This window comes from Micromesistius poutassou, assembly GCF_964030765.1.
Source record: "Micromesistius poutassou genome assembly, chromosome: 2".
NCBI lineage: Eukaryota > Metazoa > Chordata > Actinopteri > Gadiformes > Gadidae > Micromesistius > Micromesistius poutassou.
This window is the reverse complement of record NC_140272.1, coordinates 6,643,162-6,667,155: the sequence shown is the minus strand read 5'-3', so window position 1 is coordinate 6,667,155 and position 23,994 is coordinate 6,643,162. Positions and strand designations below refer to the sequence as shown.

The following is a 23,994-nucleotide window of genomic DNA, read 5'->3' as shown; positions in this document are numbered from 1 at the left end:
CAGCACAGCGCATGTTACGAGGACTCCTGGTAGGACATCTCCCCGCTACTGGTTAGCGTGCCTGTGTTTTGGGACAGTAGCCCCCGTCCCGTCATGTACCATCATGTACCCACTGGTCCAGACCCACTGTAGCAGCCTGTTCATGTCGCGTTAAATGGATTAATAGAACATTTCTCCCGAAAACCCGAAACGTGACACGCGGACGGGGGCCACTGTGGGCGGAGCCGCGGTCACGCTTAGCCCCGCCCCCTCCGCATGTGCGCGCTCTTCCTACCGCAGCCCCTGCGCTTTGGCCACGCCCAGGTCATTAGCATAAAATGTGTGTCAGTAGGACAGCGCGCGGGGCGGCTCACATGCCACGAGCACATGCGGCTGAGCCTCACCAGCATTCCGACGCCTCGGCTCCGCGCGCAGCGCTCCGCCAATCAGGAAGCGAGGAGGACCGCGGGGGCGTGCGCGAGCTCGGGGGGAGAGAGATGGAGAGAGGGAGAGGGAGACTCTGATACATAAACAAACAGCGGGGGGTTTGAAGGGACACGGAACGGGGACACACAACTGGTCACATTTCTTGGCCACCTGGAAACGTGCTGGTCCCAGTGGGCGGAGTGTTCTGGCTGCTCGCGCGCACGCAGGTCTCCTGGTGTGCTCGTAGTGACGTGCGTGGAAGCCAAACCTCAGACCTCATCCGAGCACTCGTCCCAGTACAGGACGCCTGTAGGTTACGGCTCCGGTCCCGCAGCGCTCTGATCGATCACGGGACTGTAATCGATTGATCTGAACCTATTTGATCTGAAGGGTTCTGCTCTACTTTCTGGGACCCGCTCCCCCATGGTGGTCCGGACTCCTACGTCCACCCAGCTCCTGAGGAAGATCCTCACCCAGTAGACCCAACCACGTACTGAAGAAGACCACTATACGGAATTATGGAGAATAGTCCTGGTGAGTTTCAGCATTAATTCTTAACTCATTTTTCTATTTTCCTGAGCTGATGTACACTGGCTGCTTTGCGTGTAGGGTTTGGATTATCGGTGCGCATGAACCTGTTGTATAGTGAGGGATTCACGCATTATCTTCATAACTATTGATCACATAAGCGGCTGTTGAATGTTTCCTACAGTATGCTGAGAATGGACAGTAACAGAGTGAGTGACAGCTATGACCAGCTCCTTATTGATGGACACATCGCGTTATGGATAACTTCGTCTTTACATGTACACTCGTAATCCCGGGTTCATTGAGCAGGCAGCGCTGTGCCATCTAGGATTTATACTGAATTATATTATTTAGCACTATATTATTTTGCAGCAAAGGATTTGCAGCATAGGATTTGTACTTTATAATTGATACCGTAGTATAATTTCCATATAGTGTGTCATATTATTTGTGTCACGTTATTTGTACCGTATTGTCGGGGCTGTTGTTGCGACCGATGCGGTTGTGTAAGCATACATCCAGTGACGTGCAGTATGACCCCAAACGGCCCCGGACAAAGGCAGTGCACTGCACGGCTGTCCATTCAGACGCTCTTCCTTGACGCTAGTTATCTTTTTGAACATGGACATTACATCCTAAAGGCATTTCTGAAGTGTTATTCAATTTTTAAATTATCTGCTACTACAGCGATGAGCCGCCTGTGTTAATTTTTGCAGTCTTCATACGCAGTGTGTGTGTGGTGCTGTGTTGGTGTGTCTCTCAGCGGGGGAAAACATGTACTGTGTGTTGTCGTGTTGGACGGCATCAGACTCGGTGGTTCTCGGTATGTCTCGGTGCGTCTCGTCGTAGGTCAGCGCATTCTCTGTGAACGCCCCCCCCCCCCCCCCCACCCCTCTGTCAGCGCATTCCCACGCATGTGCGTACAGGTCTACGTCAACACACACACACACACACACACACACACACACACACACACAGACGCGAGATGTGAGTCAAAACAATACTTTCCCAGTGCCCCACTCCCATGACCGTGACACGAAGGCCACGAAAACACACGGAGCCAAAGACGTGAATCGTGACGTTCCAGTCGTGGGCGTCGACCCGATGTTCTACGCGCTCATGTGTTCATTCAAACTTTCACTCGGCCGTTGCACGCACCTGTCGACCAAAAACCCCGAACAACCCCCTCGTATCAGTAACACGTAATGACTTAATACGGTGTTACCCATTCCCAGAGTAAAGGTCGTGACAGCCTACGGACGTTTTGGGTTCGTTTCGCCCTGTCCTAATATGGACACGTGGGTTGAGCTGTGGTTCATAACCCGTCGCGCGCCTGACCTACATGCGCCTGGCACAGCTGGACTGACGCATGTTGGAGTGAATCCGTCTCCTGTAGGCCTCCCGTTGTACGGGCAGTGAGTCGTGTTTCACATACAGGGCGTCGTTATGCGTCTGGACGCAAATACGCACCTTGCCCGCCTCGGGCTCGCGCGAGCAGCACGTGTTTCAGCTTCGGTGTCCGCGTGCCGCCGCGCGTGATAAACAGCGAGGCCCCGCCCACAGTACGCGGTTCTCCCCCCGCCTCCTCCCACGGAGATGCACGGGGATTCCTCTCCGCTCGCTGGGAGTGTGTTCACTGGGTGGCTTGTCACTGGGAGACTGGTCACTTGCAGTCTCGTCACTAGGAGTCTGGTCACTGGGAGACTAGTCACTGGGTCAGAGGAACCAGCGTCTCTGTGGACCAGTAACGGCCCTAAAGCAGAGGCCTGCTGGGCTGAGCCTCTGCCTCGTCCGCCCTCTTCTGATTAAGTCCTGTAAGCCACGAGAAGCCTTTCAGGGTCACCCCTTATCTTATCCTATCTCATCTTAGATAAATATGTCAGGAAAATACATTAATCACTGCTCTTTTACTGTAAACATAAGAAGGCAAATAAGGCCGCAAATGTAGCTTAATAAATGCTAAGAAATAACTAACCGTTTCACAACTTAATATTTTTGTACCAACAACATAATTGTCTGTTCTGTAAACCCATACAAGAGTTTAAGCTCAATAAATGCTAATTTAATAACTGCTTATAACAAAAAAAAAACCTTCATAACCTTTTATTTTGTGCACAACAACATCATTGGCCATTCTGTAAACCAATACAAGAGTTTAAAAAGTGAATGGGCCATGATTTTAGTTTGCGACCCACACCTTTTATAAACAGGATATAATTCAAGACCTTACGGTCACCATAACGTGCTATATGGAGCAGTGGGTTACGTCTAACCGCCCGGCCTAATGGGTTTAGGTGGAGGGGGGTAGCCGAGCGTTTAGCTCACTAGCCTGTAGCAGCCTCAGGCTAGTCGCTTTGTAAACGCCGCAAAGAGGTTGACCTAGTCCTAGTGGCTTCTTATGTTTACCTGGTTATCGAGCGGCCTGGCTGTTGGCAGGCCTCAGCACACACACACCCTCATGAATGCAAACACCAAGAACAACTGACCTGGATAACACGACAAAGACCTGCCAGGGGAATGAGTCACCTGTCCCAGCATGTGCCCAAGGGCCGGACCTGAACAGGCAGCACAAAGGGGAATCGCATATGGGCACGGCTATTGTACCTACAGTGTGTGTGTGTGTGTGTGTGTTTCACATACACACACACACACACACACACACACACACACACACACACTAACATTGGGACGCACACACGCACACACACACACACACACACACACACACTAACATTGGGATGCACACACACACACACACACACACACACACACACACACACACACACAGTATGGGTACAATGGCTGTGCCCATATGCACGTCATCTGTTTGAACCTGTGGTGTGACCCCCCAGAGGCGCTCTATAGAGTTTGACACCTGTTCAATCGGTACTACTCGTTGTGAATAAAGGGGTATCGTCGTTATTATTTATTTCGTTATAAACACTGGAAATATAAACAGTTTCTCCCCCAGTTCAGGCCTGTGGTTCAGATGTTTACCGTAAGTACCCGAAAGGCCGATGGCCGAGATGTGGGCTTTGGGAGGACCGCTCGCAAACGGTCAAGTGAGTCATCCGCGCGCCAGTGTTGACACGTGCCTGCCAAGCGGCTAAGAGGCTCCCGACGCTGCACGTGTTTTCAGGGGAGGCGAGGGAAGGGAGAGCCGGGGGAGGGAAGAAAGGGAGAGCCGGTGGGGAGGGCTCTCCACGGATGTGTCAAGGTCTCGCTGGGAAAAAACGTGCTCCGAAGGACTTTCCTGGAAATCCAACGTCTTACACGGCGGTTATTTAAAGATGCTCGTAATAGTAGTTATAGCACATCCCCGGATTTCCTGTTCTGCGAGCTTTCTACTGGAGAGCAGACCCGTTTAACCGCCTACATTCACATCTTGGGTAATATAGTAATAAACAATCATTGATTGGTATGTAGGTCTACATCGATGAAAAATATATAGATACATATGAAACGATAGGCTTTAAAAGCGTGACATAAGCATATTGAGTTTAATCAATTTAATAATTAACGGTTAATCCTTCTCGTCGAACGTAACCGAGATCGAAAAACGGTTTTATCGTAAAGCCCGAAATAACGTGCCCATGTATGGCCCCCGCCCCGCCGGCTTCCGGTGACTCAGAGGAATGTACGCTTCTTCTCCCGCCAGCCTCTCGTGCCTCCGTGCCCGGGCGTTAAAGCCCCCTCCTTTGCACGTGATCTCCCCGCTGCCTGTTGTTGTTCTGCTGCTGTTGTCTGCACGGGACTGCGCAAAGGGACTGCGCAAAGAGCCGTGTGACGGGGGCGGGAACTGTGTCAGGAGGACATGTGAGCTCGCGGTCAGGTGGCCGCTCGAGCCTGTGAGAGGAGCCGCGAGCGAGCGGGGCTGCTGCTGGTGGCGCACCAGTACACGTGAGCTGCGGGCTCGAGCCCTGCGCGCTCCGTGCTGCGTAGTAGGACAGCGTTACGTCACATGCGTTAAACGTTACGAACAAAAGGCACGATTACATGTAATGTTTGTCATCGCGCTTTGTTATAAAGCGACCCGCTGTTGGCCGTTTGTGAATGACATTTAGATTCCATTTTATCACTTGCATTTAAATCTTTTTATAGTATAGTATAGTATTTTTATTTAAATATAATTGATAGTTATTTAGAATACATACACTTCCATAATAAATTACAATATGCTATTTGGATAATGAAACATACAAAAATGACAAAAAAAAAATTCCTAAGCATCTAGAAGAATCCCTCTTGGACCGCGTCCAATGAGATTGCTGCAGCGGCGGCGGCGGCTTAGCTGTCCTGGTTGTGCGTGCGGGACGGCGTTGTGGATCAGCAGCCCTGCTCGGTGTCCTGTTGCACGCGTAACAGAGCGCAGCGCTTTCCATTACACGGGAGCCCAGATAACACTGTGGCAGTGAGGAACACATTGGACCCATTGATATCAAAGTGGAGCATTGTGCAGCGCTGCTGACCTACATTGCTCACCGCTCCCTTTATAGCCCTGGATGTGGACCGCTGAACTGAGCATGTGCCTCCCCTCTCTCCCCCTCTCTCCCCCTCTCCCCCTCTCTCCCTCTCTCTCCCTCTCTCTCCCCCTCTCTCCCCTCTCTCCCCCTCTCCCCCTCTCTCCCCCTCTCCCTCACGCCGCCTCTCCCCAGGTGGTGTCATCCTGTACGCGGGCTCCTCTGGCAGCGCCAGCCCCAGCCCGGGCAGCCCGTCCAGCGGGTACCAGACCCAGTCGCCCTCCTCTCACTCCCAGCCGTCCTCCCCGGAGGCCGTCTCCTTCCAGGAGATCGGAGCGCTGAAGCCCGGCGGGGAGCCCTACCCGGCGCCCCCCTCCCCCAAGACCGTCTTCCAGTTCCCCGAGGTGGTGGTGGGGGCCAACCCCACGGCCGCCGCCGGCCCCGCCGCCTACACCCACCCCATCGCCGGGAAGAGACCCTGCGGCTTCACTGGCACCTTCACTAGTAAGCACCACCTGTTGACCGTGGACGTCTCTTTCAGTAGAGCTGGGGTCAGTCTGCTGTCAGAGGCCGGTCTTAACCCTGTTGTCCCCCCCCCCCCCCCCACAGAGACGGGAGGTATGGTGCTCCTATGCAAGGTGTGTGGCGACATCGCGTCGGGCTTCCACTACGGCGTCCACGCCTGTGAGGGCTGCAAGGTGAGACCCCACGATGGAGAGCGAACCAGTACCATCTTGGTCAAGTCCCACTTGTTCAGAGTTCAGAGTACTTACCCCCCCTCACCCCTCTTAACCACTTATTGTATGTTGTACGTCCTGGCACTTAAAAATAGTACTTAGCGTTGTGTAGCATCTTATCTAAGATATCTTTGTTGCATATAGGGAATGGGTTAACCTAGTGAATGTTAGTGCTTGGTTCTATGAACATCCTTACTGTACCGACATACATATATTGTTGTTTCTCTTTCTTCTGACAAATGTACTTATTGTAAGTCGCTTTGGATAAAAGCGTCTGCTAAACGCCCTGAATGTTAACGTAATGATCAGTGTTGTTGAAATCCTCACTGAACCGCTGAGCTCCATGACTGACGGTGTTGCGGTTCCTCAGGGCTTCTTCCGACGCAGCATCCAGCAGAACATCCACTACAAGATGTGCGTGAAGAATGAGAACTGTCTCATCATGCGCATGAACCGCAACCGCTGCCAGCACTGCCGCTTCAAGAAGTGTCTCTCCGTGGGCATGTCCCGAGACGGTACGTACCTCGCCCTGTCCTGGGAACGCTCAGATCCAGACCCCCCCCCCCCCCCCCCCCCCACCCCCCACCCCGTCTCCATGACACCAGACACCGGGACCCCCACCAGGACCCCCACCGGGTTGTCCATCAGGGAGGAGCGCGGCTTGCCATGGGGGAGATGGGGGTGAATGGGGGCACCGTGTTGTGGACTAAACTAAACCGTAAAACTTAATGGTGTGTCACACCCAGTTTTAATTTCTGCACTGCACGTGTGCAAACACATTTAGACGAGCGTTCTCCAGGATGTGCTTCAGTTGTTAATCACCTCCGTGGTCCTGGAATGAGGACAGAGACACTGGCACAGAGATGCACTCCTATGCAGTTTCCCTGCAGCACACCTCTCTCTCTCCCTCTCTCCCTCTCTCTCTTTCTCTCCCTCCCTTCCTCTGTCCCTCTCCTTCCCTCTCTCTCCCTCCCTCCCTCCCTCCCTCGATCTCTCTTTCTCCCTCCCTCTTTCTCTCTCTCTCTCCTTCCCTTCCTCTGTCCCTCTCCTTCCCTCTCTATCCCTCCCTCCCTCTCTCTCCCCCTCTCCCTCTCTACCTTACCCTTTCTGTCTCTCTCTCTCTCTCCCTCACCCTCTCTGTCTCCCTCCCTCCCTCTCGCCCTCCCTCCCTCCCTTCTGGGATGTGACTGAACTAGGCTCCCATAAATCATCCTCTGTACATCTGGAGCAAACATTTTTAGATGACCCAAAAAAAGACAGACATGCGGGGAAGGGAGGGGAGAGAGAGAGAATAACAGTTCCCTCGTTAACGTGTTCATTTTTCTTATTCATAATTTCCATGCTCAGGAATTAATAATTTATGGAGCATGGCTTGCAGATCACGCTGGCTTGCAGATCAGGACAGATAAGGAGAAGTGAGACCGGTGTAATGAACAACAGAGTTGGCCTGGGGTCAAGGAGCCGTTACATGGCTCCCTGGTGTCCTCCTTGGCCCTCTCACCTCGCTCCCTCGCTCCCTATCTATTGATCTTTAGTACGCAAAGCCATCATTGGAACTCGGCCCACACTCGTCTTTTTTAACCTTCACCCCGCCCCACTGGTTGTCTCAATCTGTCATTCTGGTAATGACATCACGGAACACTCCTGTCGACCTAGTGACCTACTTACCGTGCTCCACTCTGGAGATGGGAGGAAGCAGGAGGGAGAGAGAGAAGGGGAGAGGGGGAGAGGGGGAGAGGGGGGAGAGATTGGTGCAGAATACTGTAGCAGGATTCTATAAATAGGTTTCCAGAGGAGGAGCGACTATCTGTTCCCTGCCTGACGGAGCGAGGTTAGGATAAAGGAGGCAGGAGGGAGGGAGGGAGGTTAAGGATGGAGGGATGTGGAGGATGGAGAAGGTTTGATGGAGGGCTTGGAGGAGGAGGAAGAGGAAGGGAGGGGGTTCAGACTGCAGTGGTTCTGTAGTCGTGATAAAAAATAACCAGGAGAGCAGAAACATGTAGTGAAAAGACCCCTGGTGATCGTGTGGACGTCACAGTGTGGTCAGACAGAGCCCTGGTGTTTCTGAAAGTAAACCCGCCCATTGCCCGGGTATCATCCCCGCTGGGTGCTGCCAGTTAGGGGACTGAGGCAGTGTTGACCTGCTGCTGATCACCCCCACAGCGTCTAACCCTCCTCCTCCTCCTGTTGATCCTCTGCAGCCGTCCGCTTCGGTCGCATCCCCAAGCGGGAGAAGCAGCGCCTGCTGGACGAGATGCAGAGCTACATGAACAGCCTCAACGAGACGGTCTCCATGGAGACGGAGGCGTCCGCGCCACCCGAGATCGCCTGCAGCCCCGAGGTCCGGCCCGGCGACGGGGCCGGCGCCCAGTCCTACCACAACGGCTTCATGAACTGTGAGGAGAAGCCCCTCAAGATGGAGGCCACCAGCAACCACAACAACAACAACGGCTCCGCCTCGTGCTTCAGCGGCGCATCGCAAGACTTCCCCGCCCAGCACTCCGCGGGGGTCCCCCAGCCCCAGCCCCAGCCCCAGTCCCAGTTCCAGGGGGTCCCGTCCGGCTACCACCTCCCCACCCACTGCCCCGCCAACGTCAACAAGAAGCCCGCCGGCACCGGCACGGACAACGCAAAGTACACGTACACGCTGGCGGCCAATCAGAGCCAGTGCCCCGTCACCGGCGCCACTTCCTCCTCGCAGCCCGTGCCGGCCAATCAGAACGTCTTCTCCGCCGCCGGCGAGACGCAGAAGCAGACTTCCTGTCCGTGGAAGCTGAGCGGAGGAGCCAAAGTGCTGGTGAGGACCTCTCTGGTGCATCTTGAGATGAAGTTATGTGTCGAGGTTCTGCTTGCGCCGCCTCCAGGTGGCACCTCTCCTAACCTCCCTCCTCTCTCCTCCTGCTCCAGGCCTGTCCCCTGAACGCGTGCCCCGTGGCCCCCTCCAGCCGCTCCAGCCAGGAGGTGTGGGAGTCCTTCTCCCAGTGCTTCACCCCCGCCGTCAAGGAGGTGGTGGAGTTCGCCAAGAGCATCCCGGGCTTCCAGAGTCTGGAGCAGCACGACCAGGTCATGCTGCTCAAGTCCGGCACCTTCCAGGTACGACCAGAGTCCTCCCCGCTCCCCGGTCGGATGGTGTCACGGGGGGGTCAGACTGGCATGTGTGTCCTGGTGCTCCTCCCCCTGTGTCTAAACGGTGTCCCTCCCTCTGGTGGTTCGTCAGGTGCTCATGGTGAGGTTCTGCTCGCTGTTCGACCCCAAGGAGCGGACGGTGACCTTCCTGAACGGCCAGACGTACTCTCTGGCGTCCCTCCGGGCCCTGGGCATGGGCTGCCTGCTGGACGCCATGTTTGACTTCAGCGAGAAGCTGGGCCAGCTGGGCCTGGAGCCCGACGAGATGGCCCTCTTCATGGCCGTGGTGCTGGTGTCAGCCGGTAAGAGCCGCCCCCCCCCCCCCCCCACCCCGCCCCCGTGGCCTGCATCACTCCCCGCGCACGTCACACCACCGCGTACGTCAGCGCGGGCCGTGCGAGCGCCCGGCTGTTGTGTCTAACCCGTGTTTGTTTTGCCTGTCCTCGCGCAGACCGCTCTGGGATCGTGGAGGTCGCGGCGGTGGAGCAGCTCCAGGAGAACCTGATCAAGGCCCTGCGCTCCCTCATGTCACACCGCCGGCCCGACGACTCCACCCTGTTCCCCAAGCTGCTGCTGCGGCTGCCCGACCTGCGCACGCTCAACATCCAGCACTCGGACAAGCTGCTGGCCTTCCGCATAGACCCCTGAGCTGGGGGGGCTGGTGGCGGTGCCCGGACGCAGGCGACCGCGAGACCCCCCCCCCCCACCACCACCCTAACCCCCACCCCCCTCCCCCCCCCCCCCCCCCCACCTCCGACGGCCCCGTGGCACAGGCAGGTGTGGGGATACGCTCCCCCCTCCCTTCCCCCTCCCCTCCCCTCCCACCTCCTCCACCCACTCCTCCCATCGCCACAGGACCCCGGCCGCCGTGTGACGGCCAGACGCCGGGCGCCACGCCGCACCGCGCTGTACTCTGGCGCTACGCTTGAGAGGACTCAGGGGTGAGGGGGGGAAGAAGAGAGACAGAGAGGACTGAGTGACAGCCGGGGGGCTGGAGTCCCGCCCCCCCCCCCCCTTCCTGCTCATCTGGTACCTGCCACTCACAAGTGGTTCTGTCCAATCCGCTTCCAGATCCCTGTCTTCATCCGACTCCTCACAAGAACCGGATCCGCACTCCTCCTCCTCCGCTCCAACGACCGCGGCCTCTCCCCCCAGGACCAGGACTCTGGAGAGCGTCTCGTGTGATCTGCATGTGTGGTGGAACCGCCTCGCCTCTAGGGGGCGACGGCACCGGGCGGTCTGGGAGACGGGGGTAACCCGGGACACTTACTCATGAACAGTGATATAATACGACACATTCATGCTAAACAAATAAGAATGCACTTTTCATGCTTCAGGCTACTTCTGGAACCTACATAGATATATTATAGCAATAGAAACGTGTCCTTTCAAGTGTTGGCGGCTGGTTTATGCACTGGTGAAATGATCTAAGCTATTTTCATACTGTCAGTTTTTGTAAATCTTTATGAAGAATTTCAATTTGGAATTGAAGTGGAAATGCATTTGAGAGAAACATTTTTATGACGTGACGTCAATTGCGATGCATTTGTATTCAGTGATCGGAGAGAAATGATTGGTCATTTTAGACCAAGGTGGATGGTTTACATGTCGAGGTCTTTTTGTTGTACATTCTGTGTATAATCATATATATATATATATATATATATATATATGTATATATATATATATATATATATATACATATATATATAAATGGTTCTTACTCATTGCAATTTTTCTTGCATTGCTATACGAAGTTAGAAGCTAATTATTGTACCAAGTCGGTCGCGTCAACACATTGACGCCATATTCAAAAGAAAAAGACAATATTGCAGACCTATTAAATCTCTATAAGCAAAATGTATTGTGAATACTCTCATTGTGAATATTTTGTAAATGGTTTATGTCGTATGTACTATAATTAAACTACGTTATATAGCACTGCTGTGTCACCATGTTTCCTTGTTGGATGCACTTTACCTGGGCATACTGATGAGGCGTCGCCTAGCAACAGAAGGACATCAGCCTCATTACGCACTATAGGAATAGTTATTTATAGGAATATATAATTAAAATTTCCTTTAGGGTAAAATAGTATTTGATATATTCAGAGGTAGATAAATGAGATCTCGGTTCCATTGATCGTAACACCCAATCACTGAATCCAATGTTTTATGGCACTAAAGGTGAAGCATTAACGTTCATTTACCAACTATCTGTTTTAGAAATAGTTCGGTAACATCGAGTTCAATTCTTAGGCAGATTAATACTACGAACATTTAACCCTCACTGTCAGGGTAGACTGCGGTAGAAAACAGATTATTACGTAATCCAGGGTTTATTTCCTTCGTAATAGTCCAACAAAACGAAGCTCCTTTTAGGGTTCATTTTTGTTGCCAAATTTAATAAAAATTCATCATCAGAAACGCATTTAATTTTCCTATAAAAATAATTAGTGGGACAGATACGGCGGGATTGGCTAAATGTACCAGAGGAAAGAATAAGACGAGTCCATCAGGAACATTGTTATCACTGGTTCAGTGTGTTACTCCCAGTAAGTAGGACTCTAGGATGACGGGACGTACAAAGAGCTTTAGTTGTCTGGTGAATAAAGCCCAAGCCTACGGTAGGCATGTTATCTGGTCATCTAATCCATAGCGGATCATGGAAAATGGAAAGGCGAGCCGTGAGGTTGTGGAGGTGCCTTTACGCACCACCTGCCGGCCGACCCGAAATAGCCCAGAGTGACGCCGGCCAACGCGGTGACATTTGCCATTTTGGAACCGGTTCAGGCCATAAAGGTTAGTCGCACAAATTACTCATGGAATCAAATTCCATAAGGCCATGGAACACGTCATTCTGCTGTGGCGAGAAACACCGGAGACCCATTTAGGAGGTATGCGTTCCCGCAGGACGCGCTCACGAGTCACGACGCGGCGCCGGCTGCCCCCTGGTGGTCAAACAGTAGAATGCATCCGTACAAATGACTTTACATAACAGACTTGAACTTGAACATTTGAGATAAGACTATAGCATGACCATTCACAGGATTCGAGCTAATCAACCAAATAACAAAGGATGAATAAATAATGAATAAAGAGTATATTTTCGAAGAATGTCTATAAGGTAAGGTAAGGTAACTTTATTTGTACCCAAGGGTAGATTTGGTAGAAAGGTAGAAAGAGTGGGCTGCATACACACATTACACACAGACAACATTGACAACATTGACAGAAGACAATGACATAACACTAACAATAAGTGCTCCAGGCGTAGATATATATATATATATATATATATATATATTACATATATATTATAAGTACACAATAAGTACTATCAAAATACCGTTGATAAAATACAGAGTAAAAACCACCATATCAATACAAAAAAGCTGGGTCAATAAATAATTAGATAAATAGATTAGGAAGGCTGTACATGATTTAAAAAGATTAGTGTGTAGTCTACAAATAGCCTAAGTATTGTTCAGACAACAGCTATCAGGACAACATCAAGTTCAAGCAGCACTAAGTGAGAGAGCCGAAGAGTTGTGGAAGACACCAGCCTTTGGAATTCATTCTGAATGATCTCATAGTTGTATCCGGCTCCAGTTTACATACACTTTTAAGTTGTACTTTTGACAGGGCTGAATCCCTTTTGTGTTTTACCCAATATCGGATATGATATAATCAAATCCTAGACATTTGACCTATATACCGTGTGCATTGATGCAACCGTTACATATAAGTTATAACATGTAAGCCAACATCGGATTAAAGGAGGAGGGAAATCCCATTTGTACATACATCCCGTGTATCCCATGTCCATTTCTTTAGTGGCTTAAGGCCTTATGTTGGATCTCATTAGACCTGCCCTGCCGTTACTCAACCCGTCAAACCACGACGTCATCAGTGCCACCAGGAACCAGGCTTATGGGTTCTGAGGTCATCATCACACAGTAACGCTCATACATGCTAATGGACTGATAAAACTATAAACCGATAATATACGTGTCATTAAAGAATGTACAATTAAACATAAATGTGGGACCAAGTAAATGTTTGTAATAAAATGTACAATATGAATCGAGAAGGTTGATAATGATTATCAAGCAACCCTAATGTCCCAACAACTTCCTACTACTCTGTCGTCTATATATAAAGCAAAAGTCTGGCTGACTCCACAGACAAAAAGAACACCCCTATTTTGTGCCGCCAGTGTTACGGTCCTGCCCCACCTCAGCGCTTGGCTCTACCTGGACGTCGTCGGCCGAACCAATCAGGCCGAGGGCGGGGGTGAAGGATGGATCGGGGTTAGAGACGGCTTAAACGCATGCTGTTCTGTAAAGGTTTAGTGTAATCCGCACAGTTGACAGACACTCAAAATAGCCGCTGTGTACGCAGCACTCCACAACCTCGCGGTGGAAGAAAACAAGACGTGAGGACGTGAGCAGAGGAGCCCGCACACAAGACGCACTTATTTAAGAGTATTAAAGAAGAGAGTTCAAATCCCACGGGAGACGCCAGAGAAACGACCCCACAGTCACTTGACATCCTTGTAAACATCCCAAGGAGGAGCACACGGAGTGAAGATGTCAAAGGGGAAGGTACGTTTGAACTATTCCAGAAGTCCAGAGATACTTTCTAAAGAACATGTTGGACTCAGATGTGTTTGATGAGTTGGAATGGGATGGGGTATTGGAAGTATTAGACGTAGGGGTATTATTTTATAGCAGTCTGCCGGTGACATGGCCTTGCTCTTGTGATGATTCTCAGACTACTAAGTGAAGTTTGCTAAATTCACTTATGGGCTCCATCGAGATGATTAAAGACTGACTCAGTTCTGGTGTTTCCTCTAACAGCAGGGGGCCCCTGCAAGTAAGGCAGAGAATGAGCAGCCACCCACCTATCAGGAAGCTGTTGAAGGTAAACATATCACCTGGACCAATCACAAGAGGTCTACCTGCCTCCGCCCATCAGGCTTTATACACAACACACAGAATGTGTGGAGAACTATATTCAACCATCATTCCCTGTACCCATTTCAAAGATCATATATTCATATTTTTTAATGATTTGCATATTGTTTATCTTCTATATTGTTTTATTGAATGTCCTGTAGAGTGGCCTTCTGTGTTTGTATATTGTGTCTCTCCTCTTTGTGCCAACACACCTCAAAAAATTATATTTGTTGTGTAAAAATATATGTTTGTGTAAAAGTTTAGCTTGTTCTAGTTCTAAGGTTGACCGGGTAATACGTGTGTGTGTGTGTGTGTGTGTGTGTGTGTGTGTGTGTGTGTTTGTGCGTGTGCATCTGTGTGTGTGTGTGTGTGTGTGTGTGTGTGTGTGTGTGTGTGTGTGTGTGTGTGTGTGCGTGTGCGTGTGTGTGTGTGTGTGTGTGTGCAGGCTATGAGGAGATGCAGATCCAGTTCTCAATGGATGACAAGGCGGTGAGAAGGATCTTCATCAGGAAGGTACGGTCCATGGGTCCATGCCCTGCAAGCTCTTCTTTCATCTATATATATATATATATATATATATATATATATATATATATTTATATATGTGCATGCGTGCATGTGTGTGTGTGTGTGTGTGTGTGTGTGTGTGTGTTATACACAGTGTACTACTACACGTACATATTCTTCCCACCAGTGGGAGGTGTAGGGTCTGTTGTTATTCAATGTCTGTTTCTTGTGGATGAAGAAAACCCATACCGGAGCCTTCAGGTAGGGGTTGAATATTGGTGGATGTATTGCTGTGTTCTAGGTCTATTGCGTATTGGGGTGTTCACCATAATAATAAATGCTGGGTTGCTGGTCTATTGAGTATTGGGGTACCCACTATAATACTACATGGTGTGTTGCAGGCCTATTGAATATGGGAGCATCCACCATAATAAAAGCATGCTTTGTTCCAGGTCTATTGAGTATTGGTGTATCACCATACGTTGCTGGTCTAATAATACCATGCTGTGTTGCAGGTCTATGCTATCCTCATGATCCAGTTGCTGGTGAGCGTAGCTATCGTTTCTCTCTTCACGTTTAGGTAAGTTCTAATTATTCTGTATTTGTATGGCTTTCCAGTCTAGGTTTAACTCACTAGCTAACTAACTAACTAACCAGGTAACTGACTGATGCATCTGCTGTTCCAGCGGGCCGGTGCGGTTCTACATCCAGACCCACCCTGGGTTATACATGGGCTCCTAGTAAGTAACAGAACCTCAGTCTGCTGGAGGCTCTGCTGTTGAACCTCAGTCTGCTGGAGGCTCTGCTGTTGAACCTCATGGCTGATGAGATGTTGACCTTCTCCACAGTTTGACCTTCTTTGCGACGTACATCGCGTTGACCTGCTGTGGGGATCTCAGGTCTGTTAACGCAATAACCTTACATAAAGTAATGACATTAAGTTAACATAACGTAATGACATTAAGTTAACAAACCACAATACAATTACATTTAACATAACATAATAACATTATGTTTTAAATAACGTAGTAACATCAAGTTTACCATTGAGTTAATTCATTATTTAAAAAAAAGACATGGCTGCCACATTTATGAACTCGTATATTTTGTCTGAAATACATTTTCTCTTCCCAACTACAGGAGGCAGTACCCAATGAACCTTGTTTTGTTAACCATATTTGTAAGTAACACACATGTGTGTTTCAACCAACACACACACACAAAAATCAGATTGTAATATAAAACAATACATCATTGAATAGGATAACTTTAAAGTGACTGCCCCTCTTCCATTTCCGCCGGCTTCCTGGTTCTGCTGCCTCAGACTCTGAGCATGGCCTCCATGATGGGCTTCATGTCAAGGTAAACACAACCTGTGCCACCTCATACTAGGACGTGTGTGTGTGTGTGTGTGTGTGTGTGTGGGGGGGGGAATTAAATCACACATCAGTTTGAATGAAACCACTTGAACGGTCCGACCAATAGGATGCATTCTCGTTCGTCATGAATCTCTCCTTGTTCCACCAGCTTCTACAACACCAAGTCAGTGGTGCTGTGCCTGGGAATCACTGCCATCGTCTGTCTGTCTGTCACCCTGTTCAGCTTCCACAGCAAGGTGAGAGCAACAAACACGTACCCACACACACACGTACACACACACACACACACACAAACCCCCACACACACACATACCAACACACACGTACCCACACCCAGCCCTGGCTCCTCCACCCAGCTCTGCATTCTGTTCCTTCACCTGCTGGTGTTTGGAGCCAAGATGGCCGCCAGGTGAAATAAGACCCACTCTCTGCTCTGCCTCCTCCCTCCCCCCCTCCCCCCCTCTCTCCCCCCACGGCCCCAGTTTGACTTCACCTCCTGCCAGGGCGTGATGATGGCCCTCTGCGTGGTCATGCTGCTCTGCGCCATCACCCTCTCCATCGTCGTTCCCTTTGGATACGTGAGTGACACACACACACACACACACACACACATACACACACACACACACACACACACACACACACACACACACACACACACACACAGGCACACGTACACACACACACACACACAGACACACACTTTCCAGACGTTTCTAGATGTGATCATGACCGACTGAGGGAAGCAAAGCCCTTGTCTTGTCTCGGGCTATTTCTGTGAGCGTGATCCAGGGATTAGCCGCGGCTTGTGTGGTTATGTAGCAGAGGCCGTGCGCCAGAATCCCCTTGTTGTGGTTGTGTCCTGGTACCATGTGCTCTAACGTGTGTGTCCTGGTACCATGTGCTCTAACGTGTGTGTCCTGGTACCATGTGCTCTAACGTGTGTGTCCTGGTACCATGTGCTCTAACGTGTGTGTCCTGGTACCATGTGCTCTAACGTGTGTGTCCTGGTACCATGTGCTCTAACGTGTGTGTCCTGGTACCATGTGCTCTAACGTGTGTCCTGGTACCATGTGCTCTAACGTGTGTGTCCTGGTACCATGTGCTCTAACGTGTGTCCTGGTACCATGTGCTCTAACATGTGTGTCCTGGTACCATGTGCTCTAACGTGTGTGTCCTGGTACCATGTGCTCTAACGTGTGTGTCCTGGTACCATGTGCTCTAACGTGTGTCCTGGTACCATGTGCTCTAACGTGTGTCCTGGTACCATGTGCTCTAACGTGTGTCCTGGTACCATGTGCTCTAACATGTGTGTCCTGGTACCATGTGCTCTAACGTGTGTGTCCTGGTACCATGTGCTCTTACGTGTGTTTCCTGGTTCCTCAGGTTCCCTGGTTACATGGCGTCTATGCTGTCATAGGAGCCATCCTCTTCACTCTGGTAAGAACCCCATCAGTGCTCTCTCACCACAGTCATTAAGGTCCTGACATGTCTGTCTGTCCGTCTGTCTCTCTCACTGTCTGTCTGTCTCTGTCTGTCTGTCTGTCTCTCTCACTGTCTGTCTGTCTCTGTCTGTCTGTCTGTCTCTCTCACTGTCTGTCTGTCTCTGTCTGTCTGTTTCGCTTTGTCTCACCCGCTTCTCTCTCCTCTTTTTTATATTTCTGTATCCTTCTACCTCTCGCTCTCTCTCTCTCTCTCTCTCTCTCTCCTTCGGTGCTGTAGTTCCTGGCCTTTGACACTCAGCTGTTGCTAGGTAACAAGCGTTATGCCATCAGTCCGGAGGAGTACGTGTTCGCCACGCTCAACCTTTACCTGGACATCGTCTACCTCTTCAGCTTCCTGCTGCAGTGCATCGGGGGAGGCCGGGAGTGACCAGCTTCCTGTCAACCTCATTATTATTCATATTACCATTGTCATCATTAGTCATGTTATTATTATCATCATTATTATTCATATCGTCTGCTCGCTCTCTTGCGATATTGTGAACCCATCACAGGTCAGTAATAACCATGGGTTTTATTATTTGATACTTGTCCCAGTAAATCCAGTTATATTCTCACCTAAATCCCACAGAGAGTGACCATGAAGGGACTGACCCACTGGTTTCTAGACGTGTCTTTAGAAAAGACAACGAAGGGAATAACCTCATGGAATGGATTCAGTAAACCTGCACTTTAACACTCAACTCCGTGGAGTCGGCTCTTCAAATAGCTGAGTCGTTCAGCCGAGTAATCACGACTGCAGAGATGGTGGCTTGAGATTGGTACCTGAGAGGCTCAGGTACGAGGGGTTAGGGGTTCCATTCCCTGCTGGGACCACACACGCTAAGTTCATGCACTCTGACACTATGAATGACCAAATAGATCTACAGTATTACACTTACAGTTTATACAGTGATTTGTAAGCATTTACTTGTGTGTTTGTAATGTTTTTTCTATGTGTTCTTCTGCAGATGATGATACGATCAAACTTTATTTATATTTATGTTCTAAATAGCACCGCGCGTTGATGTTGTTCAGCTCTTGTTTTGTAAGCTGGTGGTTAAGGAGACGAGAGTATGAGATGACTTCAGATACAGAGGTACTGAAGGACAGGACAGAGAGACGCAGAGCTGAGGCTCTCTGGGTCTTCATGTGGGACTTGAAACATAACAGCTTCAAATCCAGATTTATAAGGATTCTATATTTTATAGAAATAGTGTAGAACTATTTATATGATTATTGAAATTCATGTTTTCTGAAGAAAGAATGTGATACAACTTTTTGTCAATATGCAAATAAATTCGAGCACTATTATTCACTACCATCTGACCACGTTTGTGCGTTGAGGTGTTTTTTCATGTTTAGTGCCCACAAATATCTGTGTGTGTGTGTGTGTCGTCAGCTTTGGACAATGAGATCACAACAGACTCCGCCATTAAAACAAGACTTTTATTAAAAGAAAAGAAAACAAGAAAATGTATTCAAATTCAAGGAATAAAATCAAGGAAGGAAGGAAATCTAATCTCAATTAAAAAAAAACACAAGTTAGACAAAATCACAAACTGTGGCACAGGAAGACTAAGGCGCCGGGCGGCTAAACCATATCAAAACCTCTTTCCTCGGACAAACTGTACAAAATGAGTTGTTGTATAAATAAACTGGTTGCCAGTGCTGCAGGACGTAGAGCCTCGTGTTCACAACGTCTCCGTGACTCACAAGAACCAGAGAGGTGAGGGCCGTGACTCACAAGAACCAGAGAGGTGAGGACTGTGACTCACAAGAACCAGAGAGGTGAGGACTGTGACTCACAAGAACCTGGCTCTGCAGAGAGCCGAGGAACACTCGTGAGACGCTTGGAACTCATCACACGTCTAGAGGGGTCAAAGGTCATCAGGAGTCAGGAAAGGAGATATTAGAAAGGGTCAGAGGTCATCAGGAGGCATTAGAGAGGTCAGAGGTCATCAGGAGACATTAGAGGGGTCAGAGGTCGTCAGGAGACATTAGAGGGGTCAGAGGTCGTCAGGAGGCATTAGAGGGGTCAGAGGTCGTCAGGAGACATTAGAGGGGTCAGAGGTCGTCAGGAGGCATTAGAGGGGTCAGAGGTCGTCAGGAGACAGGAGGCATTAGAGGGGTCAGAGGTAGTCAGGAGACATTAGAGGGGTCAGAGGTCATCAGGAGACATTAGAGGGGTTAGAGGTCATCAGGAGTCGGGACGGGAGACGTTTTGGACGGTCTGAGGGCTCTACGTCCGGCACACTGCCTGACTTCCCGTTTTAGCAGCAAATACATTCTGAAGCTATGAAATAATCCACGGAATCTACGTCATTTGACCACAAAAGACAACTGGCTGGACTAGAGACAAAAGAAAGCCCATGTCTTCAGCACTATTTATCTTTATGATTAATAATGGATGCCGTGATTTGCATCATGATTCTATGTTTTAGGAAAGATTCATGAAGCCCTGGTGGAGATGGGATCATTTCATAGTTTCAAAATCATTTTTCTTTTCTGTATTCCAAGTGATGGCTTACATATGAAATATCATTATTCATTGAACAGATGAACAATATCCATGACATTTTCCTTCATGAGGTTGGTAGAGTGAGTCTGACAAAGTGTTTCGGACGAATGAATGTACAATAAACAGCCATAAACAAAACACAGGAGTAGAGCGAAAACCAGGGAAAGTGTGGAGGAACCGAGTGGATAGGAAACAGATGGGGAGGAACCCAGACCAGATGGACATGATATTGACCTCTAGATGGTGACCTCTAGACGGTGACCTCTACATGGTGACCTCTAGACGGTGACCTGAAGATGTTGACCTCTCGTCTGATCATCAGCATACCCCACCCCCAAGGGTGTCTCATATTTGCATACATTTAAAAAATATACAATCAATGAATGACGTTCATTTTATCGATATCCCAATGCCATGTGAGATCTGAAGCCCACTCTCGTCTGGGGCGTTAAGAGTTTCACGATAACAGAGAAACTCTCACAAACTCTAATCATGGCTTCCTTGGACACTAATGGATGCTTCATCGTATAATGGATCTCTGACGATGAAAAGCTATCTCTGTAGGGCACCCTGGTTGCTGTGGATGTGAGAGGGATCTGAACTCATCGACTAAACAAACGACATGATCTTTGGTTGTGTGGTGAACGAGAGCGTCAGGAGAGGCCTCAGAAGTCAGGATGAGGAGAAGGAGCTTCAGAGGAGCAGAGCGATGGAAAGCCTGGACCTGTGGCTCCGTCTGCCTCGCCGGCAGAGCGCAGCCCCCTGGTACTGTGGGCCGGAGCTCCAGCCAGGGAGACAGCCTCTCTGTGTGGTTTCATGGCTGAGTTAACGTGGACACACGTGTCTGAGGACAGAGCGAAGGCGTCGTGCTCCCGGACCTCGAGTCAGAGCTGAACGCAGCAGACCGTCCGTCATCCCCGATCAGTGTTAAGGCTTTGTTGATTGAGTCTCGTCCTTCTGTCTTCAGAAGTGCTACGGGCCTCTGTAATGGCACTTCTATGATCTGCAGCTCTACGTAAAAATGTCCTTTTTTATATTTACATCCAGAAGTTTCTAAAGTGGGGAGTGTGTGTGTGTGTGTGTGTGTGTGCATGCACGTTTGTGTATGTGTGTGTGTGTGTGTGTGTGTGTGTGTGTGTGTGTGTGTGTGTGTGTGCCTGGTTGGGTGTGTGTAAGTGTGTGTGCGTGTGTGTGTGTATGCCTGGTTGTGTGTGTGTGTGTGTGTGTGTGTGTGTGTGTGTAAGTGTGTGCGTGCGTGTGCGTGTCTGGTTGTGTGCGTTTGCATGTGTGCGTGTGTGCGTGTGTGCGGCCTCTTGGAGCAATAGAAACGATACACAACCAGTGTGTTACTGGTCAGACTGGAATCAGGACAAGCTGAAGACGGTCTCTGTACAAAGGTCACGACCTGCTTTCTCTTTTAACCAAACAGGAAGTGAGGGAGGCCTCGTCCAATCAGGACACAAGGTCACACCCCCCCACAGAGCCGCGAGTGCTCTGAAACCCACGGCAACGTCACAACAACGCCGCACAACTGTGTTACCTTGGACCGTGTGCGAACGCACAACAAACAGCACAGCCTGTTTGAACACACACACCAAAAGAACCAGTAACAAAGGACAGTTCAAAAACATCTAGTCACTAGCAAACTTCTACAGCTAAAATCTATTCTACAGTAAAAAGGAAAAATCTAAAATAAAGCCTCATTGTTGACAGATTTTCAACCAACGGACAAAAACATGAACACAGTCGGCCTGTGCCAAACATAGAAGTACAAATCTAGAAGTGCGGCAACGGCAGCAGCAGGGAAACAAAGTGTTCCAGCTCCTCCTCCTCACCCCCCTGACCCCTCCTAACCTCTGACTCCTCCTAACCTCTGACCCCTGACCCTCCCTGACCCCCCGACCTCTCCTGACCCCCCCTAACCCCTCCTAACCCCTGACCTCTTCTGACCCCTGACCTCTCCCTGACCCCTCCTAACCCCTGACCTCTCCTGACCCCTGACCCCTCCTGACCCCGCCTTACCCCTCCTGACCCCTGACCTCTCCCCACCCCCCCTGACCCCTCTACTGGCCTGGTGTTCAGTGGACAGCAGCGACGATGAATGCACCATTTCTCTTGATTTCCTCCTGATCATAAGTAGTCTGTTAGCTCAAAGAAACAATATGATAGTAGTCTGCCTAACCCTAGCCCTAACCCTAGCCCTAAACCTAACCCTAACCTAACCCTTAACCTAACCTCACCCTAAACCTAACCCTAAACAGAAACTAACCCTAGCCCTAACCCTAAACCTTACCCTAGCCCTAACCCTAGCCCTAACCCTAAACCTAACCCTAACCCTTAAAGGGACACTCAAGGGGACTGTTCTAACTACATTATGTCCGCATGAAAAGATGCATTATAATTTCTACCTGAACCCTCGAAACCATGAACACACTTGACCTGGACACCTTTAGGTTAGTGTCATTGAGGTTAGTGTCCGTTACATTAGTGTCCATGAGGTTAATGTCATGAGGTTATTGTCCATTACATGAGTGTCCATGAGGTTAGTGTCTGTGAAGAATCCCTTTAACTCAACAGATCAGATTCAGATCCTTATTTCTATTTAATACTTATTAACAATGTCCTGTTTAGAAGCTTTAGTTAAAGTTAACAGACTAACGCATTAAATAAGTGCTTGGCTATGAGTGAGTTGTAGATTCGCTAACAAAAGAACTGCATGAACAATAGGAAGATAAATAATTATGATTGTCTTGTGTTCAGATGTACATCTGTGTACATTTTCTGCAAATTAATAAAATATAAAGAGCCCGCTTTTATTTTTGGAATATTGTGGCTCTGCTGTCCCAGGAGGAGGAGCTGAAAACCGCTTGTTCCTCTACTTTAAATGTCACCAAACACACGAAAAAAGGCCTTAGGTTCAATCTGTACAAACTCTACCCTACTGCTGCAAATAGACAAAAAACTGACATCAGGAAATAGAAAATAAAATAAAAGTCTGCATATTTTACAAAAAAAATAAAAGACACATTGTGTTACAACTTTAATCCTTAAATCACTCTGAAACATCCAGAATGCCTTTTTTAAAAAATAAGAATTTGTTATATTACGTGCACCAAAATAATGTGTCTTTTCCTTTTTCCTTTTTTTTGTCGTGTTTTCCTCAGTTATGAAAATAGATCAAAGCTTCAAAGTAAAAGTTTTCACCGCGGTCGATTTGACCTCCGGATGAAGCAGTGAAAACTTCAAATGAAGCCATGTTTGTCCTTTTTTAAATCTTTGAAAATACACACGTTCCTTTTGTCATCCGTGTTCCTGTCCGACGCTGTTGTTCTTGGAATGGAACATGTTCCAACTCCCAGGAGAACCGTCATTGGTTCAGCTAAGCACGCGCCTGCAGCCCCCTCATTGGTCGAGAGCTGGAAGGGAAACCACACCTGATTGGTCGTCTTTCAATGTACTTCCTGTAACAGTCAAGGCAACGTGCTTCACTTTATCTAAATTCCAAAAATCATATCAACGTTGGGTATTGATATAATATATTAGTATTTTTCATAGGCCTACATATATTAATTACGTATTAATTAAAGAGAACGTTGCTATCATCCCGATCTTGTTTGAAAAACGTCCAACACATTTCCAATCCAATTTTCAATCATTCATCAGATCACAAACGTTTGGTTTTGGCCCAGAGAAATGATCCGGAATGTCGTTCCGTAACAGGAGAGGCTCACATGTAAATAGAAAACATTTCTTTACGGCTGTCAAACAGCGCGACTGAACAGTGAATCATCTCAGAGGTCCTTCCAGATGGTTCTCCAGCCAGACTGGAGCCTGGGGCCAGCCTCACCCAGCCTCACCCTAACCCTGGCCTAGAGCCTCTTCCTCCCCAG

The 23,994-nt window shown here is 49.1% G+C and overlaps 2 protein-coding genes and 1 pseudogene across 3 annotated transcripts in view; 2 read left to right on the top strand and 1 right to left on the bottom strand.

Annotated features, from left to right (window-relative positions):
- Window positions 1-443: 443 nt before the first annotated feature.
- LOC311338400 (nuclear receptor subfamily 1 group D member 1-like) lies at window positions 444-10,866 on the top strand. Its single transcript, XM_084463672.1, has 8 exons — window positions 444-939; window positions 5,589-5,897; window positions 6,003-6,091; window positions 6,501-6,645; window positions 8,332-8,927; window positions 9,038-9,223; window positions 9,348-9,558; window positions 9,708-10,866. Exons 1-8 carry the CDS (start codon window positions 924-926, stop codon window positions 9,902-9,904), a joined length of 1,749 nt encoding a protein of 582 aa, XP_084319798.1. The 5' UTR covers window positions 444-923; the 3' UTR covers window positions 9,905-10,866.
- Window positions 10,867-13,847: 2,981 nt separating this feature from the next.
- Window positions 13,848-17,974, top strand: faim2b (Fas apoptotic inhibitory molecule 2b; the record flags this gene model as incomplete). Its single annotated transcript, XM_084464727.1, has 11 exons — window positions 13,848-13,862; window positions 14,118-14,181; window positions 14,662-14,729; window positions 15,239-15,303; window positions 15,410-15,463; window positions 15,572-15,622; window positions 15,999-16,085; window positions 16,251-16,338; window positions 16,585-16,680; window positions 17,489-17,542; window positions 17,825-17,974. 11 exons carry the CDS (start codon window positions 13,848-13,850, stop codon window positions 17,972-17,974), a joined length of 792 nt encoding a protein of 263 aa, XP_084320853.1.
- A 5,278-nt stretch (window positions 17,975-23,252) lies between these two features.
- Window positions 23,253-23,994, bottom strand: part of LOC311339347 (RNA-binding motif, single-stranded-interacting protein 2-like) — a 6,971-nt pseudogene continuing 6,229 nt past the window's right edge. The window contains exon 10 of the transcript XR_014684322.1: window positions 23,253-23,520. The product of XR_014684322.1 is annotated as an RNA-binding motif, single-stranded-interacting protein 2-like (transcript). The remainder of the gene's footprint in view (window positions 23,521-23,994) is intronic.